The following is a 25,442-nucleotide window of genomic DNA, read 5'->3' as shown; positions in this document are numbered from 1 at the left end:
GAAAACACCCTGCTGGCCACATGACCAATTATATGACACCTTTTCCAAGAATTGATTCCCATCTTTGATCTGCCAATAAGTTATGGTGGGGTAAAGGTGATGGAAAACCCCTGCATTTAAGCTAGGAATGCATTCCTATAACTCAGGATCCTTGTGAATCACCACAGGGGTCCTCTGGGAAGATGACACCTCTAGCCAGAACAGATACAGAGGGCATGCACAAGAAACTGATTTAAATCAACATCAGATTAACCCATTCAATGCTTACACAAAGAAACAAACCACCTCTGCTGGATTACCCTTCCATGCATCCACTACATCATATGAGTTAATGATGACAGACGCAAGTCTTTTCTCAACCTAAGCTACTATAAACTATACTTCTCCTCTGTTTTTACACAGAAAGATGATGGTGAGGGACCCTTGTTAACCAAGAGACATGGGGAGACATGTGGTACATGAAATCCCAAGGCAGAATATAGCATTAGTGGCACTTTACTGTCAATAACAAGGAAGAGAGGGAAAGGTAAGCAGACAATGTAATAAAGTATCTCAAAAAGCAAGCAGGATGCTTTTTTGAAAGGAGTTCATGGTCTAAAACTTGAAGGCCAAAAGGCTTAGATGTTACGTAACAAAGTTCTTCTTTACTCATAGGGTAGTAGATAAATGGAACAGTCTTCCAGCAGCAGCGGTGGAGGCTAATACAGTAGGGGAATTTAAACAAGCATGGGATAGATATAAAGCTCTCATCACTATAGGACTTGACCAAATACTGATAGGGGTTTAAATTCCTTACATCAGGAAAATGGGCAGACTAGATTGGCTGAATGGTTCTTATGTGTCATCAAATTCTATGTTCTATGATATTGCCATGTCAAAAAGGAAAAAAAAATACAAGTGTCCCAAACACAGTGTACTGATTTATTATTTCCCATGTCCATGTGTCTGGAAAGCTCTGGAAATTCTTCTTGTGTTTCTAAGAGGGGGAGGGCCTGAGGTAGGACAGATAGCAGCTGTTCCTAAAAATAGTAGGAGTGCTGACTAACTTACAGCTATGTAAATAGAACCATCACACAGTGCCCGTTAGTGTATAGTGATAACCTGTGGATACAAGTCTTTCTGGAGCTCATTTTGTGGACATAACACAACAATTATGAGGTATGTCAATGTTTGTGAATTATAATTATACACTATAAAATAGTTCAAAGTTAAGAATTTTGTATATGTATGTAGCTTGGTCTGTCTGGTAAAGCAAACCCACATGTGTTCTTTTTTATCATAATTATTCTCCTGTTTAATCAAAAGAATGTTTTATGAACAATAAGGGACATTTTCTAGGGTGATCCATTTTCCGGGGACAGTCCCCCAAACTGGTACTTCTGTACTTGGTTCCTATTTTTTCCTGTAGCTGTCCTCAAAAGTCTTTTAAGTCTAAAAGTAAATCATACTTAAAAAACAACTTGTTTTTTTACTTTTTAATGGCAATAAAGGTATGTATCATAGTCAATGAGATTATAAATTTCCCATTAGTCGATTTATCTGTATTGAATACTACTTTTGAAATTACCATCAATTGAGTGTGATTAAAAAAGTTTGTTTTTATAGTGATGTTTAAGTCCCTTTTCAAGGACCTTTTATCATTTATACTATATATAGCTTGATTCCACCCTGACACAAAGCTATACATATAAAGGCAGGTATATGCAAACAAATAAAAATAGTTAAGGAATTATAAAGGGGTATGTGTCCCAATTGTCTAGCATCCTGAAATGTGCATTGAAAACTATTTTGGATTTAAAGTAAGGCTATTTTTAAAGAAATGTGACATTAATGTATTTTATTTTGCTTGGTTTTGCTCATCATAAGCATACCAAATCTATCTTCCTATCTCTCCCCAGCTCCCCCCTCTTATCAAATCAAAAATGGCTTATTTAGTTAAGAAAGTATTACATAAAAAGTAATATAATTCTGAGAATACATTTCTAAAATCACAAAAAGGCAGCAACGACCGACATTATCCAAATGCTCCATTCTCAAAATAAATAACCACTTTATGGCAGCCACATTGCACCACATGGGGCTCTTGAAGCACCATCCATAGGTCCCTGTATTTGGTCCCTATTTGAACTTGATTCTTTTTCTATCACTTTGATTTACGAAATACCACAGGCATTTTACTTACCTGTGTTTTACTTATTGGCAACTTAAAATATGGATGTGTTTTAAAATATGCTCCACTAAATGTCTTTTCCCAATAAAAAACATTTCCATAAAGGAAACCTGCGAAAACACTCTGGTTCGACCGCCCACGATATGTGTTCCTGGAATTCTGCGTGGAGAACAGTCGTGATGTGAAAGTAGAAATTGAAAGTAATAAGGTGATTTTTAGGTAAGTACACATACTGTTGATCTGATATGGACCACCGGATAGGACATGTTGAACGCAATTTAAAAAAAATAAATAAACAGACATGAACCTGTTTAAAAACATCACACATATTGTCTCTGTAAGTCAAATTGTTATGTTACATACATATAAAATAATAAATAATAATATTGCACAGTTAACAAAATAAACTTCTGACATGTGTGGCTTGTGTCCCTAGAAAAAGTAATCTTAGCAAGCTTCCATCCAACAACCAAACAATCAGAACTTTATACCCCCAGCAGCAAACAGCCACTGATATTCCAATAACTAAAGTAGTGCACTCCCACAAGCCTTTTCTCACAATGCTCCAGAGGAAGCATGTTGGGATCCCAGCAGTATAAAAGAATAAAAGTTCTCGCTCCTCAGCTATTGTGCACAATTGTAGTGATGTCCAAAGCAGTTTTGAAATGCATGTTTTCTTTCTTGCTATCTAAAGTTCTCTGTGAGAAGAGTGACCTCCATCCTTTCCCGATTTCATGTGTGAACATTGTGCTCCCTGGGTCCAATGATGAAATGCTGCCCCCCCAAAACCATGGCCACATCCATTACGTAACATTACACTGTGGTTTATTCTCTCTCACACTCTTATTTACACTCTCATGCTGTCTCTCTCTCACTATCTTTTGACCAACTGCTTCTGTGTCCCTGACACCTTTCTTGCAGCTTAGCTCCTTCTCTTGCTTCTTCTTCTTCTTCTGTCTTCCGTCGTCATCCGTTTCTCCCCATGTCTTCTTACTTCATCCACTTCTCTGTGTACCTGGCCTTCCGGGCGTGCCCTCTCCTCCTTTTGCAGAAGTATACTAAGAGGCCAGAATAAAGCAGATAGATTTGGGAAGAAAAAGAAATATATTTTCTCTTTCTTCACAAATCTATCCTGAAAGAATGTGCCTTGTCAGAATGCCACCTGGGAGCCATAGACCTAATGTGACCTGTGTGAGTCCCAGCCTGGGAAGGTATGGTGCCCAAATATAGACCCCCTAACTGGTGAAAATGTCTAAACTTACCATATGGGAGATATGCCTCCCCTCACCCTGCATTACATTGCCAGTTGGATTGGGGTAGCTAAAAAAATGTAAAAACATTTATGATTATTTTTTATTCATTGTTTATATAGTGCCATCGTATTCCATGGCGCTGTACAATGGCTAGGCACAACATAACAAGTAGTATATAAAAAGGGGGAAAAAATGTCAGTCCGCTAAACTAGTCCCAGGCTCAAATAATACAAATGTGTAAAATGAAGCCTACCAAACAGGTGTGAGCATGCTGCAAAAACAGTGTAATTGGCTGTACAGTGTATACAAAAAACAAAAACTCTCTGCTCTTCTCCCCCTAATAAAATTGGCAACACTTATATATAAACTTAATATAAATGAGAGATTTTGGTTATATGAATTGGCCACAGCATAATTAAGTTGTTTACCACATCAAGACACACACTCCTACATAGTGGTCACACAAAGCACTTTATACTGATACCAAAACCTTATTAACCCCTTCAGCCCCTATGGACGTACCGGTACCTCCAGAAAACGCATCACAAAAGACCCTTATGGAAGTACCGGTACGTCCTGGCTTTCTTGCAGTGGACACGGACACATCCCCCCCTGGCTGGCTTTCTGCTGCCCGATCTACTGTAATGGCTGCCGGCGCGAGCCGTTACTGTCTAGACCCTGCTGGGATATCCGATCACTCCGATGATGCACTGATCACGGGCACAGTGTGATCGGTGCAGGGGGATCGCAGGGAGGAGAGTGAGAAACCATGTTTCTCATTCTTCTCACAAGCTAAAAAGATAAACAAAAAGAAAAAAAGTGCTAGTGATTTTTTTTTAACAATAAAAAAAAATCACTAAAATAGTACAATAAATAAAATAAAAAATAAACAGTAATGAAGTGATGTTCAAGAGGACCCTAAGAGGACCTCTAACCATACTGCACTGATAACAGTGTAATTAAAAAAAAAATAAACTAAATATAAAATAATAAAATAAATTATAAAAAAAGATAATAAAAATAATAAGAAGAAAAAAAACCCTTACATCCCATTGCCCTAGCACAATATCTAAAAGGTATAACCCCCTGCCCCGGTTCACAAACCCCAATGGGTTATACCTTTTAGATATTGTATGAAAAATACTACCCTATAATGACCAGATTTTGTAAATGAAATCTGGGAACATTTTTTTTTAATTAGCAAATGGTAAAAACACCCAAAACATTTTATAAGCATATTTTCTTCAAACTATATGTGCAGTGTATTTGGTATATGTTTATAAAGTTATTGTACGATATTTACGTTATTTCTCACATTTTGTCCATGAGATTAAAAAAATACTTCTTAGAATCTTTTGGGCAGATTGAGAGTATCATGGCCCTGGTGCTGAGGATTAAAATAGACACAATCTAAACTTCTCGGCATCGATGTGTCCTGGATAAAGATGACATCAGTGCTTGGTAGATAATATAGGATAGAATCTTATGGGATTAGGAGTACATAAATAAATAAAAAAAAAAAAAGTAATCATACACCGGACACCTGAAGCCACACACACCGGGACAGGCTCTGCCACACCAACACCCAAACACACTCACCAGGACAGGCTCTGCCACATTGACACCCAAACACACACCAGGACAGGCCGTGCCACACCGACAAACACACACCACGACAGGCTCTGCCACACGGACACCCAAACACACACCAGGACAGACTCTGCCACACCGACACCCAAACACACACAAAAGGACAGGCTCTGCCACACCAACACCTAAGACACACCGGGACAGGCTCTGCCACACCGACACCCAAACACACCGGGACAGGCTCTGCCACACCGACACCTAAAACACACCCGGACAGGCTCTCCCACACCGACACCTAAAACACACCCGGACAGGCTCTCCCACACCCACATCCAAACACACACACACCTAGACAGACTCTTCCACACTGACAACTAAACACACACACCAGGACAGGCTGTGTCATACTAACACACAAACACACAGAGCAGGACAGGCTCTGCCACACTGACACCCAGACGCACCAGGACAGACTCTGCCACACTGTCAGGAACCACTTTTTCACTGCCTGAACATGGCTTTTTTTTATACCTGTGGCGTTTAAATCTGCTACCACTAGTGGCCACCCTCCGCCCTCTGGAGCACTCAGAACTCAGGTGTGCCTTGTTACCTGGGTTGAGCCCTAGCCAATACATCCAGTTGGGCCTTGTTACCTGGGATTACCCTGCCTTTATGAACCTGCCCTTCAGTCAGGGCCTTCGTATTGAAGTCTATGGACCTTTCCGCTGTGGCTCTGCACCTGTACTGTTCCTGGTTCCCTGCTTTGTGTCCTTCCAAGCGGATTCCCTGCTTTGTGTCCTTCCAAGCGGATTCCCTGCTTTGTGTCCTTCCAAGCGGATTCCCTGCTTTGTGTCCTTCCAAGCGGATTCCTTGCTTTGTGTCCTTCCAAGCGGATTCCTTGCTTTGTGTCCTTCCAAGTGGATGCCCTGCTTTGTGTCCTTCCAAGTGGGCTGTGTGCCTTTCGTGCCCTTCCAAGTGGGCTGTGTGCCTTTCGTGCCCTTCCAAGCGGGCTGTGTGCCTTTTGTGCCCTTCCAAGCGGGCTCTCTGCCATTTCGTGCCCTTCCAAGCGGGCTCTCTGCCATTTCGTGCCCTTCCAAGCGGGCTCTCTGCCATTTCGTGCCCTTCCAAGCGGGCTCCCTGCCAAAAAAATTATTACCGGTATTTTATTTTGCCATATGTCCGGTTTCTTGCTTAGACTGTATTACCCTTATTTGCTGGTCCTGTTATATACATAAAATACACTGCATTACCTGGATTTCTGCTTGTGGTGTCTTTGTTTGCATAATCATGCACCGTGGGTTACAGACTGAACCCCAAGTATCCCCTGTGCATGGGCTCCTACCTGACCTGATCACCCGAGTCCTGACACCATAATGCATAACTTTGCATTTCTCTATATTGAACTTCATCTACCACTTGCACACCCAGTCCTCAACTCTGTCCAAATCTTCCTGCAAAGAAGAAATATCAAGATTTGCCTGAATTACCCTGCCTATTTTTGTGTCCTCAGCAAAAAAACTGTGACATGGCTCTCAATGCAGCTTGGGAGATCATTTATTAATAAATTAAAAAGAAGAGGGCCGAGGACAGACCCCTGAGGCACTCCACTTGCGTACAGGCTGAGAAACATCCATTCACAACAACCCTCTGCATTCTATCTTTTAGCCAATTTCTGATCCAAATAAAGACCCTATTTTGTCCCTTAGCCTATTTATGTTAATTTATAGAGTAGCCTTTTATGTGGAACCGTATCACATGCCATAGCAAAGTCCAGATAAATCACATTTACAGCCACACCCAGGTCTATATTTTTCCTAACTTCTTCATAGAATGCTAATAGGTTGGTTTGACAAGACCGGTCTTTCACAAATCCATGCTGACTTCTACTAATTGGATTATAAATCAAGATATGATCTTGAATGTATACCTTTAGCAACCCTTCAAATAATTTCCCCACTACCCATGTGAAGCTTACTGGCCTGTAATTGCCTGGTTGAGATTTTGATCCCTTTTTAAATATGGGCACAACATCTGCCGTGCGCCAATCTAATGGAACTATGCCTGAACGGAAAGAATCCCTAAAGATTAGTAATAATGGTTGGGCCAGAATTAGGTTTAGCTCCTTCAGTACCCTTTGGTGTATCCGGTCCAGGGGCCTTGTCTACCTTTACAGTATTTAATTGCTTGAGCACTTTTTCTTGTGTCAGCCAATCCCATGTTTCTGCAACGGTTCCTTAAATTTAGCCAGCAATTTTAGAGGCTCTGTCATTGGTTCTTCCTTGGTATAACCAGAAGAAAAAAAAAGCATTTAAGATGTCGGCTTTCTCTCTGTCCTCACTAACCAAATTTCCAGTTTCAGATAATTCTCTTTTTTTCTATTTACATACTTGCGCACCATTTTTGAATATAGCCTGATATCCAAATGTATTGGAGATATGGGCCTATAGTTAAGTGTTGAGGTTGGGTCCTTGTCTTCTTTTAAAATTGGAACAATCACAGCTTGTAATAGCTCCATAGGGAGCCGTTCCGTGAAAAATAATGAAAAGAATAATATTAGTAGTATGTGGGCTATAAACTGCTGTAGGATTACATAAAAATAAGAAGATAAACCATCTGGGCCTGGAGACTTTTCTGGTATTATATCCTTAATTGCTTTATTTATTTCTGTCAGTGAATGGGGTTTGATTTAAAAACTCCTGGGACCCTGAGATCTTAGGGAGATTCAATTTTTGTAAAGATTGATCCATCTCTGAGGTTGAGTGAGGGGGTTCATGTAAGTTATAGAATGGCGAAGGAGGCGAATAATATAATATTTATAATAGGTGGCGAAGGAGTTGGAAATTACTTTTGGAGTGAGGAATTGTTTATTACCGATGATAATCATAATTGTTTCAGTTTTCACTGTTTTTGAGCTTGTTAGATAAATATTTTTCAACTTTATTACTGGTATAATACCATTTTGTCTAAGTTGTAGGAGCATCAGATTTATTTTATCTATTTCCTTCATCACTATTTTTTTCTGATCTTTTTGTTTCTTGGAGCTTAAAAATATCATCTTCATTTTTATTAATTCTCTGTAATTTGGCTAATTGAATATGTAGCTCTGCCAGAGTTGCTTCCCTCTTTTTCTTCTCGCTGTTGTCCATCTTAATAAGTATTCCTCTCATATACACCTTAAATGTACACCAAAGAGTAGGGTCCAATACTTCCCCATTATCATTGTTAGCCAGGAATTGTTGGGCCTCATTAATGAGTACTTGTGTATTTACTGGATCTTTCAATAAGCTTTCATTTAGTCTCTAATTATTTCTAATGTTGTACTCCCTGTTGCTGATCACCATATAGACCGGGCATGGTCCTACCATGTGATGTTCCCAGTCATGGAGCTTTTATTATTATTATTATTATCTTTTATTTAAATAGCGTCAACAATTTATGCAGCGCTTCATATAATACATATATTCAAGGGGTATGACAAGATGAGAATTGGCAGACTAAGACAAACTGATACAATAGGTGGAGAGACAATCTTGAGGGAATGGGGTGACAAACATAAGGTACAGAGAAAGGGTGAGAGGTAGTGTGGTGGGAGGGTGATGCAGAAAGTTCGGTGGAAGTAGATGCCAGAGATAACTCTTAGACGTGTTGCCCCGATTCTCTTGGTTTCCCCTTTATGGACTCCCATTTTCACTCTACATTCATACCATACAATCACAACAATTTTAGAGTTTAAGCAAATTAGAAATATGCTAACCCTAAACTACCCATTGCTGCCATAGGAGGGCTAGTGGGTAAATATATCATTCCATTAGTAAATATATAATTCTATTATTTCAACCTTAATCTACCTAGATACACAAAAAAGTTATGTTTAATTTATTTCAAGACAGATATACCGTATTGGCTCGGATATAGGCCGCCCCCGTATATAGGCCGCACCCTAAAAGTTTGGTGCTTTTTTAAAGAAAAAGTTTTTTTTCTTTAAAAAAGCACCAAAAAAAAAACATGCTGCCACTCTGCCCCCCCCCGATATGCTGCCGCTGTCCTCCCTCCCCGAGATCCGCTGCCGCTGTCCTCCCTCCCCGCGATACGCTGCCGCTGTCCTCCCTCCCCGAGATCCGCTGCCGCTGTCCTCCCTCCCCGAGATCCGCTGCCGCTGTCCTCCCTCCCCGCGATACGCTGCCGCTGTCCTCCCTCCCCGAGATACGCTGCCGATGTCCTCCCTCCCCGCGATACGCTGCCGCTGTCCTCCCTCCCCGCGATACGCTGCCGCTGTCCTCCCTCCCCGCGATACGCTGCCGCTGTCCTCCCTCCCCGCGATACGCTGCCGCTGTCCTCCCTCCCCGCGATATACTGCCGCTGTCCTCCCTCCCCGCGATACGCTGCCGCTGTCCTCCTCTGCCCCCCCCCTCCTCGACTTACCGGAGCAGACTCCCGGGTGTCTTGCGGGGCCGGCGAGGGACATCTACGCAATACGCGTATGCAACTTCCGGTACCGGAAGTTGCATGCGCGTATTGCGTAAATGTCTCCCGCCGGCCCCGCAAGACACCCGGGAGTCTGCTCCGGTAAGTCGGGGGTGGGCAGAGGTAAAACGCTTAGATAACCTCCCGTGCCGGCACCCCCCCCCCCCCCCCGTGGGAAGTGCTGGCAGGGGAGGCTGTCTGAGCGTATCGGGGAGAAGGATGCAGGTCCCCTGCACCGCTGCGGGGGATCTGTATCTTAACCCCGCTGCCTGCCCGGCGCCCGGGACTGCATGTCCCGGGCGTCGGGCGCTAGAGCCCGAATATAGGCCGCACCCCCACTTTAAAAACTTAAAGTGGGGGGAAAAAGTGCGGCCTATATTCGAGCCAATACGGTATATATATCATAAAATTATGTATCATGTTCTCTTAACATGTGGCATATTAAAGGGAAAAAAAGGAAAGACCAACTCCTCGGTAATGAGCAATAGTGTGATGTGTCATTATATATACATACAAAAAAAAATGAAGCTCCAATGGAATAGTGATATGTAGGGCTGCAACAACTAATCGATAAAATCGATAATAATCGATAATGAAATTCGTTGGCAACGAATTTCATTATCGATTAGTTGAATCGATTATTATCGATTATAAAATGAGGGTTTTTTCAGAGCAAATGCTCTGAAAAATCCCCCTCATTATAGAATCCGTTTAGTCTGACTCACCGTCTCACAGCAGCAGCTCCTACTTACTCCCCCTCCCTGTAATCACTGTGACAACTGGCCCCGCCCCTTCCTTCTCCAGGCCAGAACCACATGGCTGTGACACTCATCTAACTGTAAGTATATGTATATATGTGTGTATATATATATATGTATATATGTGTGTATATATATATATGTATAATGTGTATATATATATATATGTATAATGTGTATATATATATATATGTGTGTATATATATATATATATATGTATAATGTGTGTGTATATATATATATATATATGTATAATGTGTGTATATATATATATATATATATATGTATAATGTGTGTATATATATATATATATATATATATATAATGTGTGTATATATATATATATATATATATATATATGTATAATGTGTATATATATATATATGTGTGTATATATATATATATATATATATATATATATATATATATATATATATATATATATGTATAATGTGTATATATATATATATATGTATAATGTGTATATATGTATATATATAATGTGTATATATGTATGTAATATATATATATATATTTGGGCTACTGAAAGTTAGGGGAGGTGGGGGTTAATTTAGGGGCAGTTATGGTTAGTGGGGTGTTTAGGGTTAATTTAGGGGCAGTTAGGGTTAATTTAGGGGCAGTTATGTTAATAGGGTGTTTAGGGTTAATTTAGGAGCAGCTGTGGTTAATGGGGTGTTTGGGGTTAATTTGAGGCAGTTGTGGTTAATGGTGTGTTTAGGGTTAATTTAGGGGATGCTGTGGTTGATGGGGTCTTTAGGGTTAATTTAGGGGATGCTGTGGTTAAGGGGGTGTTAAGGGTTAATTTAGGGGCAGTTATGGTTAATGGGGAGTTTAGGGTTAATTTAGGGGAATCTAAATCCTGGGGCAGTGAAGTGACATATCTGGGGGTATAAGGCATATACAGTATATAAGGCATATGTGGGGAGGGCAGTGTGGCATGTCTGGGGAGGACGGAGTGGTGTATCAGGGTGTATAAGGCATATCTGGGGGTAGAGTGGCATATCTGGGGGTAGAGAAGTGGCATGTCTGGGAGGCAGGGTGGCATGTCTGGGGAGGATGGAGTGGGGTATCAGGGGATATAAGGCGTATCAGGCACAGTGGCAGATGTGGGAGGCATTGTGGAGTGGCAGATGTGGGAGGCAGCATGGCGTGGCATATGTGGGGAGGGCAGTGTGGCATGTCTGGGGAGGACGGAGTGGTGTATCAGGCTGTATAAGGCATATCTGGGGGTAGAGTGGCATATCTGGGGGTAGAGAAGTGGCATGTCTGGGAGGCAGGGTGGCATGTCTGGGGAGGATGGAGTGGGGTATCAGGGGATATAAGGCGTATCAGGCACAGTGGCAGATGTGGGAGGCAGCGTGGAGTGGCAGATGTGGGAGGCAGCGTGGCATATGTGGGAGGCATTGTGGAGTGGCAGATGTGGGAGGCAGCATGGCGTGGCATATGTGGGGAGGGCAGGGTGGCATGTCTGGGGAGGATGGAGTGGTGTTTCAGGGGGTATAAGGCGTATCAGGCACAGTGGCATGTGGGGGGTAGAGTGGCGTGGGAGGCAGCGTGGCGTGGCAGATGTGGGAGGCAGCGTGGAGTGGCAGATGTGGGAGGCAGCGTGGCGTGGCAGATGTGGGAGGCAGCGTGGCGTGGCAGATGTGGGAGGCAGCGTGGAGTGCTGTGGTAGGCAGCGTGGCATATGTGGGGGGGCAGCATGGCATGTCTGGGAGGCAGCGTAGCAAGCCTGGGCTCAAATGTGCATATATTGGGGGGCTGGTTGGGAAATAAAGACAAGAAATGTATTATCAAAGTTTTTTTATTCTGCTGTTTGTATTTAACATCATTTGTTTAGTAAATTATTTTAAATAAATGAAAAATTTACATTCATTTTTTTTATCCGATTAATCGATTAATCGAAAAAATAATCGGCCAACTAATCGATTATTAAAATAATCGTTAGTTGCAGCCCTAGTGATATGTGATCACTCTTAAAAGGTCACCCAAAGTATATGAATCCATATCATCTCACATATCAATTTTAACCCCTTAACGACAAAACCTGTACATGAACGGGCTTGCAGTGCAATGCGATAACGAGAGCTGCATGTCACGGTCTGCCCAGGCTGCGGAGCTGCATATCTGTCCTGCTGTAGTTTCTCTGCTTTGCTTTGATCCATTCCTGGATTTCCTTTTGCTTTGTTCTATTTTCCATTCCTTGCTTCTGCTCCGGCTCTTTGCTTCAGCTCTGCTTCCTTTATTAGGTGTGCCCCACCTGTGTGTTCTGTTTGTCTCAGTCTGCAGTCTGCAGTCTAAGGTATGTCTCAGTGCTATGTGTTTAGTTTCCATGTGTGGTTTGTTTTGTATCTTTGTCTGCAGGGATTAGCGTTAGGACCCACCGTTATTGGAGTACTTTGGCGTAGTGGTGGGCTAAGCATACTATGGCCATATCATGTGACGAAATCTCCAATAGTTATCTTGTAGTCCTAGGCTTATTTTCTGTATTCATGTTTGTCTGTCTCTTATGTACCTTTGCCCTTCTTCCTTGAATCATCTGAGGATTCCGGTTCCTCTCTCCTCTCCCCATGTCCCTGTTAATATGCCCTATCCTTGCTTATAGGAGAAGCGTCCGAGGGTTCCGGCTCCTCACTCCTTCCCCTGTGTTCCTTGCCTTCTTCCCTGTCCTTTGTTGTGCCCTGTACCATGTATGTCTTGTCAGGTTATGTTTATTCCTTGTCTTGTGCCTGTTTATATCTTTCAATTCATGTCATGCTTCTAGCCACTTCTCGTGTATATCTTGTATCATGTTTCTTGCCTGGTCTCCCTTTCTCTTGCTTGTTTTGTGTCTGCTACATTAACCCTTTGCTTAGCCTTCATTCTCCCAGCCTGCAGCATCCTGCTCGTGATCCATGTGATATGCTTCATGCCTGCTCCAGGGTGCCTGCAGGATTTGTTTGTTCTGGACTTCATCTGCTGCCATATCAGGGCCCTGGTGTTTGGCTGCACTACCCTAGGTGCTCAACTCCTGGATGAGTGTGGTCACCCTGCACCAGGCCCTGCCCCAGACTCCGCTACTGCATCGAGACTCCTGCACACAACCATCGGGCGCGCTGGGTCCTTCCAGCCATCAGCTTGGACCCAGTCCGTGACACTGCATCGCCGCAAGTGGATTACAAGTGAGGCTGACCGTGGATCCAGGGAGGAAAGCCCACAAGAAAAATGGCCGCCGCCACACCGATCATCAAAGATCGCGGCTGCGCCCGTCTAAGCATAAACGGTGTTGCTGACATGCCTCAATATCGACGCATGTAGTGACACAACCCCCCTACCCCGATAGCCTTGTGATTGCTCCGAAGAGCAACCACAAGCGCCATCATGTAAATGACGTTGCCGCCATTCACAAGGTGGCTTCAACAATAGAAAAATTAATGAGTTCACAGAGGGTCTATCCAGACCCTTTTCAGAACTCTCGAGCTCCTCCTGCAGGTTGAATGCAGGTACTGGAAATCTCCAATTTTGCAACAAACTAGGGAGAAAAAAATCCTTCTTGACCCCAGAATGGCAGTCAGATCCCGCCTTGGATCAAGAAGCTGTTTTACCATAATTTAAAAAAAGTATATCCCTGAATATTATGTTTTTGCATGTATTCATCCAGTTGCTGTTTAAATGTCTGTACAGACTCTGATAGAGCTACCTCTGCAGGCAGAGAATTCCACATCCTTATTGTCCTTACTGTAAAAGTAAACTTTCCTTTCCCTTAGACTTATTCTCGTTTCTTCCAGTCTAAATGCGTGACCACTTGTCCTATGTATAGTCCTGTTCACGAATAGGTTTCCAGACAAAGGCTTGTTTTGGCCCCGAATATATTTGTATAATGCTATCATATCCCCTCTGAGGCACCGTTCTTCAAACTAAACAGATTTAAATTAGTTAACCTTTAATCATAACTAAAATGTTCCATTATTTTTATTTTTGTAGCCCGTCTCTGCATCTTTTCTAGTGCTATAATATCCTTCTTTAGAATAGGTACCCAAAATTGCACAGCATATTCAAGATGTGGTCTTTCCATTAATTTATAAAGAAACAGTTATATTTGTATACCGTGAATTGATACCCCTTTTAATACCTTACTAGCCCTAGCAACTGCTGACTGACATTGCACATTGTTGCCTAGTTTGTTGTCTATAACAATTCCTAAATCCTTATTTGTTGTAATCCCAAATTCACTACCATTTAGGGTGTAAGTTGCTTGTGCATTCCTTACCCCAAAGTGCATAACTTTGCATTTATCTACATTACATTTCATCTGCCATTTGTGTGCCCAGTCCCCCAGTCTATTGAAATCGCTCTGCAGCAAAGTAATATCCTGCTCACATTATATTACTTTACAGAGTTAAGTGTCATCTGGAAACATGACTTTCAATGCCTATTGCAAGATCATTTATAAATATGTTGAATAAAACTGGTCCCAGAACAGAACCCCGAGGGACACCACTTACCGCTTTTGTCCACCTTAAAAAATTACAGTTTATGACAACTCTCTGTATACTATCACTAAGTCAAGGTTCTACCCAAGAACAAAAATTTGCATCTAGACCAATTTCTTTCAGTTTGAATACTAACCTATTGTGTGAAACAGTATCAAATGCCTTAACAAAATCCAAGTAGATTACATCCACTGCAACCCCTTTATCTACACTTCTAATTAGTTATTTGTAGAATGCAAGTCCTTGGAGGGGCATGGACCCCATAACTGCTTTGTCAGATGGTGGAGGTATATAAAATAAATAAACCTACGCCCATAGGTAGGAGAAGATGGGGTATATCCAAGACTGCTTTAGTCCTCACAAGGGTGGGCAGTGAAAATCACTGTCCATCCACTTGATACACAAAGATTGTACCCTCTGGGGGGGGAAAGATCGTCCCTATTTCAGAGACCATCCAGCAATGACTTGCAAAGCCATCAGTCTTTAATTTTGGATCAAGGAAATTGGACATAGAATAGAATTACATAATTTTAAAGAACCTGACACAAAATAAAAACAAATTAATAGACATGTCCAAATGGGCCAAATGCCGTTGCCCACATTCACTCTCATTCACTCTCTTTCTCGTTCACTCTCTTTCTCTCGCACTCTCTAAGTGTTTCCCTACCTTCTCTGCCGACCACTTCCGCTTCTGCCGACCACTTCCACATCTTCTTTCTTCATCTTCTCTTTTCTCCCTTGTCTATTCTATCTTCAATCCTTAATAGACTTAAGACACCCACAGAAGGTAAAATGGACACTGGCTGCTAGGGTTGTATCTGTATACCGTGCAGCAGCAGTCCCCAGTGTTAAAAAGATGCTTTGTATACTCCATTGATTTGAAAGTAGCTTCTAGCATCCAAATTCTACACAGAAGACCTCCTGTTCAAGACTTCGGACACCTCCTTTGTGGTCACCAGAATTGCTGCATTAGTCTTAAAAAGGTAAATCATGATGCCGTTTAGTCCCAATTTAGCTTGGGGCTACAGCTCCTTACCCATGCTAATATCACATCTGCTACTTGAAGTGGAAGGGGACAGAGGCATTGGTGTCTGGCAGCTCAAGTGCCTCTTTCACATTGTGGCAGCTGCCACTCCTGCCCTGTAAAATTACAACCCAAGCTTGTTGGATCCAACAAGCTAACAAGTGAAAAAATCCTGAAATATCCTAACACTCACAAGGCAGATCTTGGAAACTTACTATAGACAGACACTAGATGCAGAAATATTGTGATTGAATCAAAGTTTAATGTTAAAGGGCGAATTGTGCTTGACCAAAAATAGGACCTATTTGTAGTATATAAACTCTTCCCTGTGTTCTTCTAGGCCATCAAATCTTCTCAAACAGACAAATGCCTATGTCTGGATAGCATCCATCTGTCATACTATAAAACTGGAAAAAAAATTATACCAGATAATATGCATTCATCCCATCCAGTCTGCCTTTTTTTCTGTAAATCCTAATTTTAAGACAAAAAAAGTGATAGCTCACTTTCAGGACAGGATCTCATGGGTGCTTAAATTCCTTAACCATATTATTTATTACTGCTGGGAGACTGATCCACATATATATACTACCCTTTCCATAAAGTAAACTTACCTACATTACATCTAAGTCTGTGGCTCTCTAGTTTTATGAGGTGTTTTCTCTTTTGAAAGAAACTCCCTTTTATGTTTAAATGGTTTTATCACATCCTCTCTCCCTCTTCTCTCAAACTATTAATATTAGAAATATAGAAAGTGACGGCAGATGACAACTTCTGAGTACTTTCCTTAGTCCCTGGCCTTATCCTATATCTAGTTTAGCCTTATGCCCATCCCATAATTGCTTAAACTCCTTTACTAAATTGTAACAAAGTACTGGCACTCCTTCAAAAAAGAGACAAACAAGTAGTATATCATTAAAAAAAATGATAATAGATCATTTATTTGGATGTTCAGTCCATTCCCAAAACAAACATACCAGCCGGTCAAATTCCGCTTAATGTGTTTTGCACCGAAAGGTGCTTTGTCAAAAGCTAGATTTTCATTGTGGTAAATAACTAAGTAGACCCACCAATTAAAATAATTAAAAGCATATGATACACTCACTGAAACTCCCCACAACCTATAATAAAATAACAAAAATAATAAAAGAACACACATCTCTGAAGGGTGGGAATCAGAACGTATCAAATAATATATCTTGATTATCTATTTTAAATCCAGTATGTTTCACATTAATCAAGGTAAGCAAACACTTCACCACCTCTAGAGACTAATCAAGAAAACATGATTGTAATGAGAGATTAAATCAAAGGTTTTCTGGTGGCCAAACTAAAGATCCAAGAGATTAGAAGTAGAAAGGGGAGGTTGTTACGCATTCCTACATATCTCTGGTGAGATACAGTATTGTGTACACCGGAGACCCCCATACCAGACGTTTGTTCTCTGTTAAACATGCTAACTTAGTTCAATGGACAAGAATTAGATTCTAACCAATAAACTTGGGGCACTTGTAACATTTTTTCCATGTGTCAACTATTTCCATTTGTAATTTATCTCGTCTTATTGGAGTAACTTGCCACACTGTCAAAAAGTAATAAAATCTGATTTCCAAAAATGTTGATAACTACTTTTCTGTACTATACTCAAACATTTGTCAAGCTCTAAATTAGTAGATGTTAGAATTAATAATAAAGTAAATGAAAATATAGTCATTGTCATGCTTAAAATGTTTTGCTTGATATACTGATGGCGAACCATGTTCTTGTTTTTACAGCTGTTTCAATGAAGATAATACTCCAATTTACAATGTAATTCATTTATATGACAGAGTGCAGCCAAATGTATGTATGCTTTATATTATTTATACCACTGTAACAAGCAACAAATTAAATTACCTTATGTAATTACCTTATGTAATACATCTGCTCCGTATCTAACTAACCTTTTAATTCCCTTAACCGCTCTCTGATCACCACTTCTTATCATGCTCTCTAACCTACCGTAAATTCTGGCGTATAAGACAATTTTTTAACCCGAGAAAATCTTCTCAAAAGTCAGGGGTCGTCTTATACGCCGGGTATATTTACTTACCGAGACGGAGATTCCCCCACAAAGCCACAAACTCTAGGGGAGGGGCGAATGGAGAATCCCCCTCCCCTGGGCCGGTCTTCAGGGCCACACCGAGGTAGGTGCAAGATTGTGATCTCCCCAACTAGCCCTGATCAGCAGGGCTGGTTGGGGAGATCACGACCTCCCCCTAACTAGCCCAACATTAGGGATCTAGAGGTCTGTTTTGTGTATGTAAAGGCAGGGGTGTGTGGTGAGGGCAGTGTATAAATGTGTATGTATGGACAGGCGTATGTTAGAATGTGTACATATATATGTATGTGTATATGTATGTGTGCATGTAAGGGCAGTGTATGTATATGTCTGTATAACAACCAGCCAATCACCGGTAAGGTACATCGCTTGCTGTGATTGGCTGGCTGTTGTATACTGGGTAGAGGGGTAGTCTTATACGGCGAGTATAGCCCAAACTCTATATTTTAACTGGAAAAGTTGGGGGTCGTCTTATACGCCCAGTCGTCTTATACGCCGGAATATACGGTATATTTAAACTTTTATATACTACTTAAGGAGACATACCAGTAAAATAGTATTGCAAATGCTCATTAGATCACCTAGAAAGCACATCAGATTTGTAAACATTTACAGAAGCAAAGCTTTTAGCAAGGTAATCTCGGTCAAGATCATGAAACTGACAAATATAAGGTAATTTTCAACCATATGATTTACTACCATTCTTGGAAATTACATTATGTATACATGCAAAAAATGTTTTTCATATCTTTGGGTCCTATCTGATGACAAACATTGAGACGCTGAAGTTCTCTGGCTACTTTCTAATAGTACTTAGTATATGTGCAGGATTCCAGAGAGAAACGATCTGACCGATCAATTACCTGTTTTCTGAGGAAATGGAAAGAGAAAGTTGCCTGGCCACGATTAACAAAGGAAAATAATAAGGTGAGAGCCAAGTTAATTCAGATTTTTACATAAAATGCTTTGCGTGTATCAAAAATGATAACCATATCAGTTAAACATAGTAGGAAGATCGATCCTTCCACTCACTGGCCACTTTATTAGGTACACCTTGCTAGTCCTGGGTTGGACCTACTTTTGCCTTCAGAACTACATGTGGAGGCCATTGGAATGCAGTGAACTCATTGTCATGTTCAAGAAACCAGTTTGAGATGATTTGAGCTTTGTGACATGGTGCATTATCCTGCTGAAAGTAGTCATCAGACGATGGGTACATTGTGGTCATAAAGAGATGGACATGGTCAGCAACAATATTCAGGTAGGCTGTCGCATTTAAACAATGCTCAATTGGTGGTCTTGATGGAAAGGTATGTCTATTTGCTGACGACACAAAGACTTGCAACAGGGTTGATGTTCCTGGAGGGAGAAGCCAAATGGCAAATGATTTAGATAAACTGGAAAAATGGTCAGAGCTGTGGCAATTGGCATTTACTGTGGATAAATGCAAAGTAATGCATCTAGGGCAGATTAGTTGTGAATCCAGGCGCCAGGTAAAAAAGTTAGGAGCCAGGATTTTTTTAAACTAACAGTTGGTCAGGAGTGATCTGATCATCAGCCCACTTACTAAAATCACAACGTTTGACCTGGAAGCACCCTGGACTTTCAGGTCAGTGCTTTATTTATTTTTTTTATTATTTTTTTTTTAACTCTTTCGATGCTGATGTTTTATTGGAGCACAGCATTGACTGATATTTAGTCCCCACAAGCTTGTGGGGACAAATGTTAACCCCTGCAATGCCACAAATGTGTCATACACAATTGTGGCATTGAAGGGGTTAACACTGCACTGTTGCTCTCATGGAGCGATCAGGCAGCAGGGGGGGTGTTGGGGCTGGTCTCCACACTCATGGGGAGACCAAAGAACCCTCTCCCCTCTCCTCTGGCAGCTGGGACTCAATTGCTGGTCTATAGACCAGCCATTGCAGGGGGGAGTCTCTTTGATGACTGCTGTAGGCTTCCATGCCTACAGGAACCATCAAAGGGCTTGTGGGGGCTCGTTTTTGCTGTTGCTGGCATGCCTGGGCTTCCAGGCAGACCACCAGCAGCAGAGCCCCTTACAAAACAGGAATTAACCCCTAAATGCAGCGATCGCGGCATTGAAGGGGTTAACGCTGCACTGCCGCTCTCATGGAGCGATCAGGCAGCAGGGGGGTGTTGCGTCAGCTCCCCACACTTGTGTGGGGGCCCAATCAACACACAACCCCCTTCCCTGAAGCTGCCTGTGGCAGCTGAAAACACGATTGCTGGTTTTCCAGCAACCGTGTTTTCAGCCTACAGGATCACTCCGTGGGAGTGATCTCAGGCTCGGGGGCGGGCTCTGTGTGGCTGTGCTGTCTGCCCAGACTCCTGGGCAGACAGCAGCAGCGCCCCCGTGTGGTGACTCAGCCTCTTACATCCACAATTTTTTCTGGATGTAAGAGGCTGACAAAACCTAGACCTGGCGCCTGGGATTTGTCGAGCCCTGATCTAGGGCATAAAAACCCAAGGGCAGAGTATAGAATATTTGATACTGTCCTAACATCAACGTGCGAGGAAAGGGAATTAGGGGTAATTAAAGGTAGGTAGACAATGCAGTAGAGCAGCAGGTAATGCTAGCAGAATGCTTGGTTGTATAGCGAGAGCTATTAGCAGTAGAAAGAGGGAAGTGTACAGATCACTGGTGAGACCTCACTTGTACAGTACAGTATTGTGTACAGTACTCGAGACCGTATCTCCAGAAGGATATAAATATGTTGGAGAAAGTACAGGGAAGGGCTAGTAAAATGGTTCATGGATTACAGGATAAACCTTACCAGGACAGGTTAAAGGATCTTAACATATATAGCCTGGAAGAAAGTCGTGACAGGGTTGTATGATAGAAACATTTAAATACTTAAAGCGAATCAACAAGATAAAGGAAGATAATTTATTTAAAAGGAGAAATACTACCACAACAAGAGGACATAGTCATAAGCTAGAGGGGCAAAGGTTTAATGGTAACATCAGGAAATATTACTTTACTGAAAGGGTAGTGGACGCATGGAATAGCCTCCCAGCAGAAGTGGTAGATGTTAATACAGTAAAGTCATTTAAGCAAGCATGGATAGGCATAAGGCCAAGCTAGATATAGGATAAGGGCAGGTACTAAGGAAAGTAATCCAACATCAATTTTTGGGTTTTGGAAGCTGCTTTTAGTGTGGGGAAGTATTTATTGTTTATTTGGTTTTATCACACGTGGAATATTGGTTCTTTTTCTGTTTACACTAAGGAAAGTACTCAGAGGTTGGGCAGACTGGATGGGCCTAATGGTTCTTATCTGCCATCACTTTCTATGTTTCTATGATGCTCGGTTTGAACTTCAGCCTGCCTAAATGCATTGAGTTGCTGCCATGTAATTGGCTGATTAGATATTTGAATTTCAAGCAACTGAACAGGTGTACCTAATAAAGTGACCAGTGAGTGTATAAAGCTTACCAATTGGAGGAGTGAGATACCATTGTTTTCTCCCTTAAAGCATTCTTCACTTGATTTTCATGCAAACATTTCAGGATAGTGGTGAATGTATATTTTGGCCACTGTTGTGTATGATAAATGGATCACACAAGAGAGTACTACTGAACCAATCAATGTTTGCAGTATACTGTAGTGCTAATATCAAAAATGGAAAACATTTATTGGGTTGGTGGACATTTTAAATCAAACAATCCACATTTTAATTTAAGACTAGTGTAAAGGTAAAGCTTAAGGGAACCCATTTGTGGCTGTAATATTTCAGTAGAAATAATAATAAACAAATTAAATGTTTTGTATAAAGCTTCCTACATATATAATAGGTGAGGCTATTGAGGGCTTCAATATTTCAGTAAAAATAATAGTAATAAAGAAATCAAATTGGAGTTTCATAACATGTTTTTCCTTATAAACTATTTATAATAGTCTTATTGTATGCAGCCAGCTTGGTTGTCCGTAGACTTTGATAACTGGAGAGACTGGGATACAGAAGAAGAAGGAGAGATGGCCATGGCTGAACATTATCTAGATGTGAGTATTTATTACTATTGCACATTCTGTTAACCAACGTGGTTATAGTTTCAGAAAAAACAACTGTTGCTAAATTAGAACATTGCCATATGTTAAAATATGTCAGTAAGAACAATAAGATGTTTAGTGCTGTCTAGGGTTTCTGATGTGACTATAAATTAACTTTGTGTTCTAAGCATAAATGATATGTAGTGCAAAAGCCAGCGTTGATCATTGCATTGATAATCTAATCCTAACTGTTACCATTAAGCGATTACAATCATCTGGATTTCTTAGAATGACTAATTTAGAAAGTCATCCAACCCGACAGTCCTTTGCAATCGCCTATTACTGGCTTAATAATTTGAAAGAATCTCAGTGTCAGTTATGTAAAAACATACCATAGTCGAATCCATGGGCGTGTGCAGGATTTTTTCCAGGGAGTGGGGTTTCCTGGTGGGAGGCAAATGTTAATTACTCATTAATAGGAAAATAATATGACCACAGTAGTAACTAAGCTGCGCAACATGAGAACTTTAGTTTACACTAGTTGGAGTGGTAAAGATTAGCCACAACTACTATTATACTACTTGTAATCTTGTAAGCAAGACTCTCTTCTCCGTTTGTTATTGTGTGATTTTTACATTATTTTATTGACTTGTCCTACAGAATCTGCAGCGGCTATATAAAAAATGTAACATAATGGCTGAATGTATATCATGGGAGCTGCAGTTAGTGGGTAGTGTAGGCCACCAACACTCCAGTCTTTAACTATAATTCCCATGAAGTGCAGCCAGCAATATGTCTGCTTAACCCCTTAACGCCCTATGACGGGTCAGGCACATCACTCCATGTTGAGGCATTCAGCAACACTGAGATCAGCGCCTATGTCTGGGACCTCCCGGGTCATCAACATCCATGGTACACTGTATGGCGGTAAACGCCCATTTTAAAAGAGTTTAGGAGGCGATCAACGATTGCATATTAAACTTCAATGGTGTAGCTGAAATTCCTCGTGACCGCTCCGGACAGGTTAAAAGGCGTGTGTGTGTGTGTGTGTGTGTGTGTGTGTGTGTGTGTGTGTGTGTGTGTGTGTGTGTGTGTGTGTGTGTGTGTGTGTATCAGCAATCACACTCATATCATGCCCAGGCAGCCAGTACATACAGGAACCTGGGCATGATAGGAGCGTGATTACATCCTCCCTATGCCATGCTACCGCCCCCTTACACATCCATGCTATCACACACACTCATTCACAAACACAGACTTCTGCAGGGGCCCGGCTTCTTCCCTCTGCAACTTCTCTTGTCCTGCCCCCAGGGGAAGAAGGAGGGGAGCAGAGTCATGTGATGTGCATACTGGGTTCCTGTTCACCTGGCTAGTACAAGAGACGCTGCTCGCACACTGTGCCACCAAAGCATCGGTAAGCAGCCTGGCCCCAGCGGACTTTTTTTTTTGTTTTGTTTTTTTTTACTTCGGCATTTTGCTGATAATGCCCTTTTCGGCCGATATATTTCAGCCACTAATATATTGGTGCATCCCTAGATCAGAGCATTTGCTCTGAAAAAAACTGCCTTATAATCGAGCAAATACGGTATAACTTGTGTGGGTAGACTAAATGGGTGAAGAGAAAATTACAGCTAAACACAAGCGCAAAAGTGTTAAAACAGCCTTGGTCACAAAAGGTACAAAAATGTAAAAACAGCCTGCAATGCCAATCCACAATGATATAAACTATCCTTTGACACCCCAGTTGGAGTATTAACTAACCTAGGTACAATACATGTTTAAAATAAAACTACTTTCTGTCTGCAGCATGTAAAAAGTGCTGTAAAAAAGCAGCTATCAGAGTGAAGGGGAGGAGGGCAGCTAGAGGGAGAGGAAGAGATCAGGCCAAACCACTCTGACAACAGAGGGGTTTACAGAATTAAATAAAAGTTTGTTTTTTGTTTTTTTGTTGTTTTTTTTGGCTGACTACTACATGTTTTTACAGCTTATGTCTAGTTAACTTACTCTAAACAGCCTATTGTTTCCCCCATCTCCCCCAGTAGGCTTTTTTGAATTTGCCCACGAATGCCTGTGATCCAATCATGATATCGTTGATGGAAGTAAATTAGGTGCTATTGACTACTCCAAAAAGTGTTGCAGTACACTTGAAATTGGAGTAATTTTAAACCACACATTCGTAACATAAATGTATATCCAGTAGTAATAATAGGTAGTAATAGGAATAGTAAGTGACAACATAAATAAAACGAAATACAGAAAATATTGAGACGATAAGATTTTGCGTAATGGTTTCCGGAATAATTTGATATCTTTTTTTATTAAAATGTATTAATTTATAATGAGCTACCATATTCTGAGCTCTGTACAACAGGTAAGCAGAACATAATGAGTAGAGCAGAACATAAAATGTTTGGCAGAAGCAAAAGGTAAAGAAGGGCCCTGCTGAAACTAGCTTTTTTGCATTTATATATATATAACATAAGAAGTAAAAATACTAAACACGGCATTATAAATTTATTTCTTGGACCACTTTTTAAGTCAATCATCCAATCTAAAAGATTTGATTGCTATTACTTGTGATATGCTTACTTACAACTTTGAATCCAGTCCATTATCATTACTTAGGGCTAAGCATAAAAGATAATGTCACATCATTCATCATAACAAATATGTTTTTTTTTAGTTAATAAATAGTGTTAAGGACAAGGGAGTGCCTCCCAGCATGGATGACCTTGAAGATTTAGATGTAAGTTGTATGGCATGTTTATAAAACTAAAGCATACCTTCTTAGTGATTTAATACCAGTCTTATGATTCCAGGACAAATAGGTAAATAAGTCATGCAATCTAACAGCAACTCCTTTATGTTCTGGTATGTAAAATCAGAGAAAACTACAGTGAGTGGTTTTCTCACTGCTACATATCAAAAGGACCATTATGTTACATTATCAGTGACTCACACTCCTATAAGCTACACAGCGAATAGTAAGGGTAGTGGTAATTGTGATTTGTCAACATTATAAAGTTATTCTACTGGGTACAATGTCATCATATGAAATGGTGAATACACCAATCCCATACTCAATATTATAGCTCATTTCTCCCTTGATTTCCTTTCCACTAAGTATTTCCCTGAGAACTAAGAAAGCGAAGTTTGTGCCCATATATGTGGATTTACAGAGAATAGTGCCTACAATTAGATGTTGAGATTACATTAAGGCAGAATGGAGAATGTGTTAAACCAATAAATGGTATCTTTCTTGTGACATTAAACAGTATATTGTCTTGTTTTGCCAGGAAGATATGTAACATTGGCCTACAGGTTCCTGTAAGTATTCCAGTGCTGAACTCAGCCTTTTAATGTGAACAATATTGAAGTATGTGTCAAAATGAACTTGAAAGGTGCATGCGTGAGCTAATATTTTAATACTATAGCTTAATAAAAATGTTTCATGAATATCCTTTAACACAGAAAATCTTTTTTTCTAGTGTTTGAGACCTCAGAATGAAGAAAGCAGAACGATGGAAATAACATCAGTTTTTCATTTTCTGTGTTTCTAATAAATTATTATTTTTAAA

The 25,442-nt window shown here is 40.9% G+C and overlaps 1 protein-coding gene and 1 long non-coding RNA gene across 2 annotated transcripts in view; both read left to right on the top strand.

Annotated features, from left to right (window-relative positions):
- The window catches only part of LOC128471945 (uncharacterized), a 73,334-nt gene that overhangs the window by 28,381 nt on the left and 19,511 nt on the right, over positions 1–25,442 (top strand). The window lies entirely within an intron of this gene.
- On the top strand, positions 1,036–25,442 carry PTGES3L (prostaglandin E synthase 3 like). The gene is made up of 8 exons (XM_053453936.1): positions 1,036–1,158; positions 2,276–2,389; positions 17,528–17,594; positions 18,682–18,780; positions 21,787–21,876; positions 24,548–24,610; positions 25,161–25,191; positions 25,353–25,442. The coding sequence occupies exons 1-7, from the start codon at positions 1,154–1,156 to the stop codon at positions 25,170–25,172; spliced, it is 450 nt and encodes a 149-aa protein (XP_053309911.1). The 5' UTR covers positions 1,036–1,153; the 3' UTR covers positions 25,173–25,191; positions 25,353–25,442.

The sequence above is a fragment of the Spea bombifrons genome, chromosome 13 (assembly GCF_027358695.1).
Source record: "Spea bombifrons isolate aSpeBom1 chromosome 13, aSpeBom1.2.pri, whole genome shotgun sequence".
NCBI classification, from domain to species: Eukaryota; Metazoa; Chordata; class Amphibia; order Anura; family Pelobatidae; genus Spea; species Spea bombifrons.
This window is presented reverse-complemented; position numbering and strand designations above follow the sequence as displayed.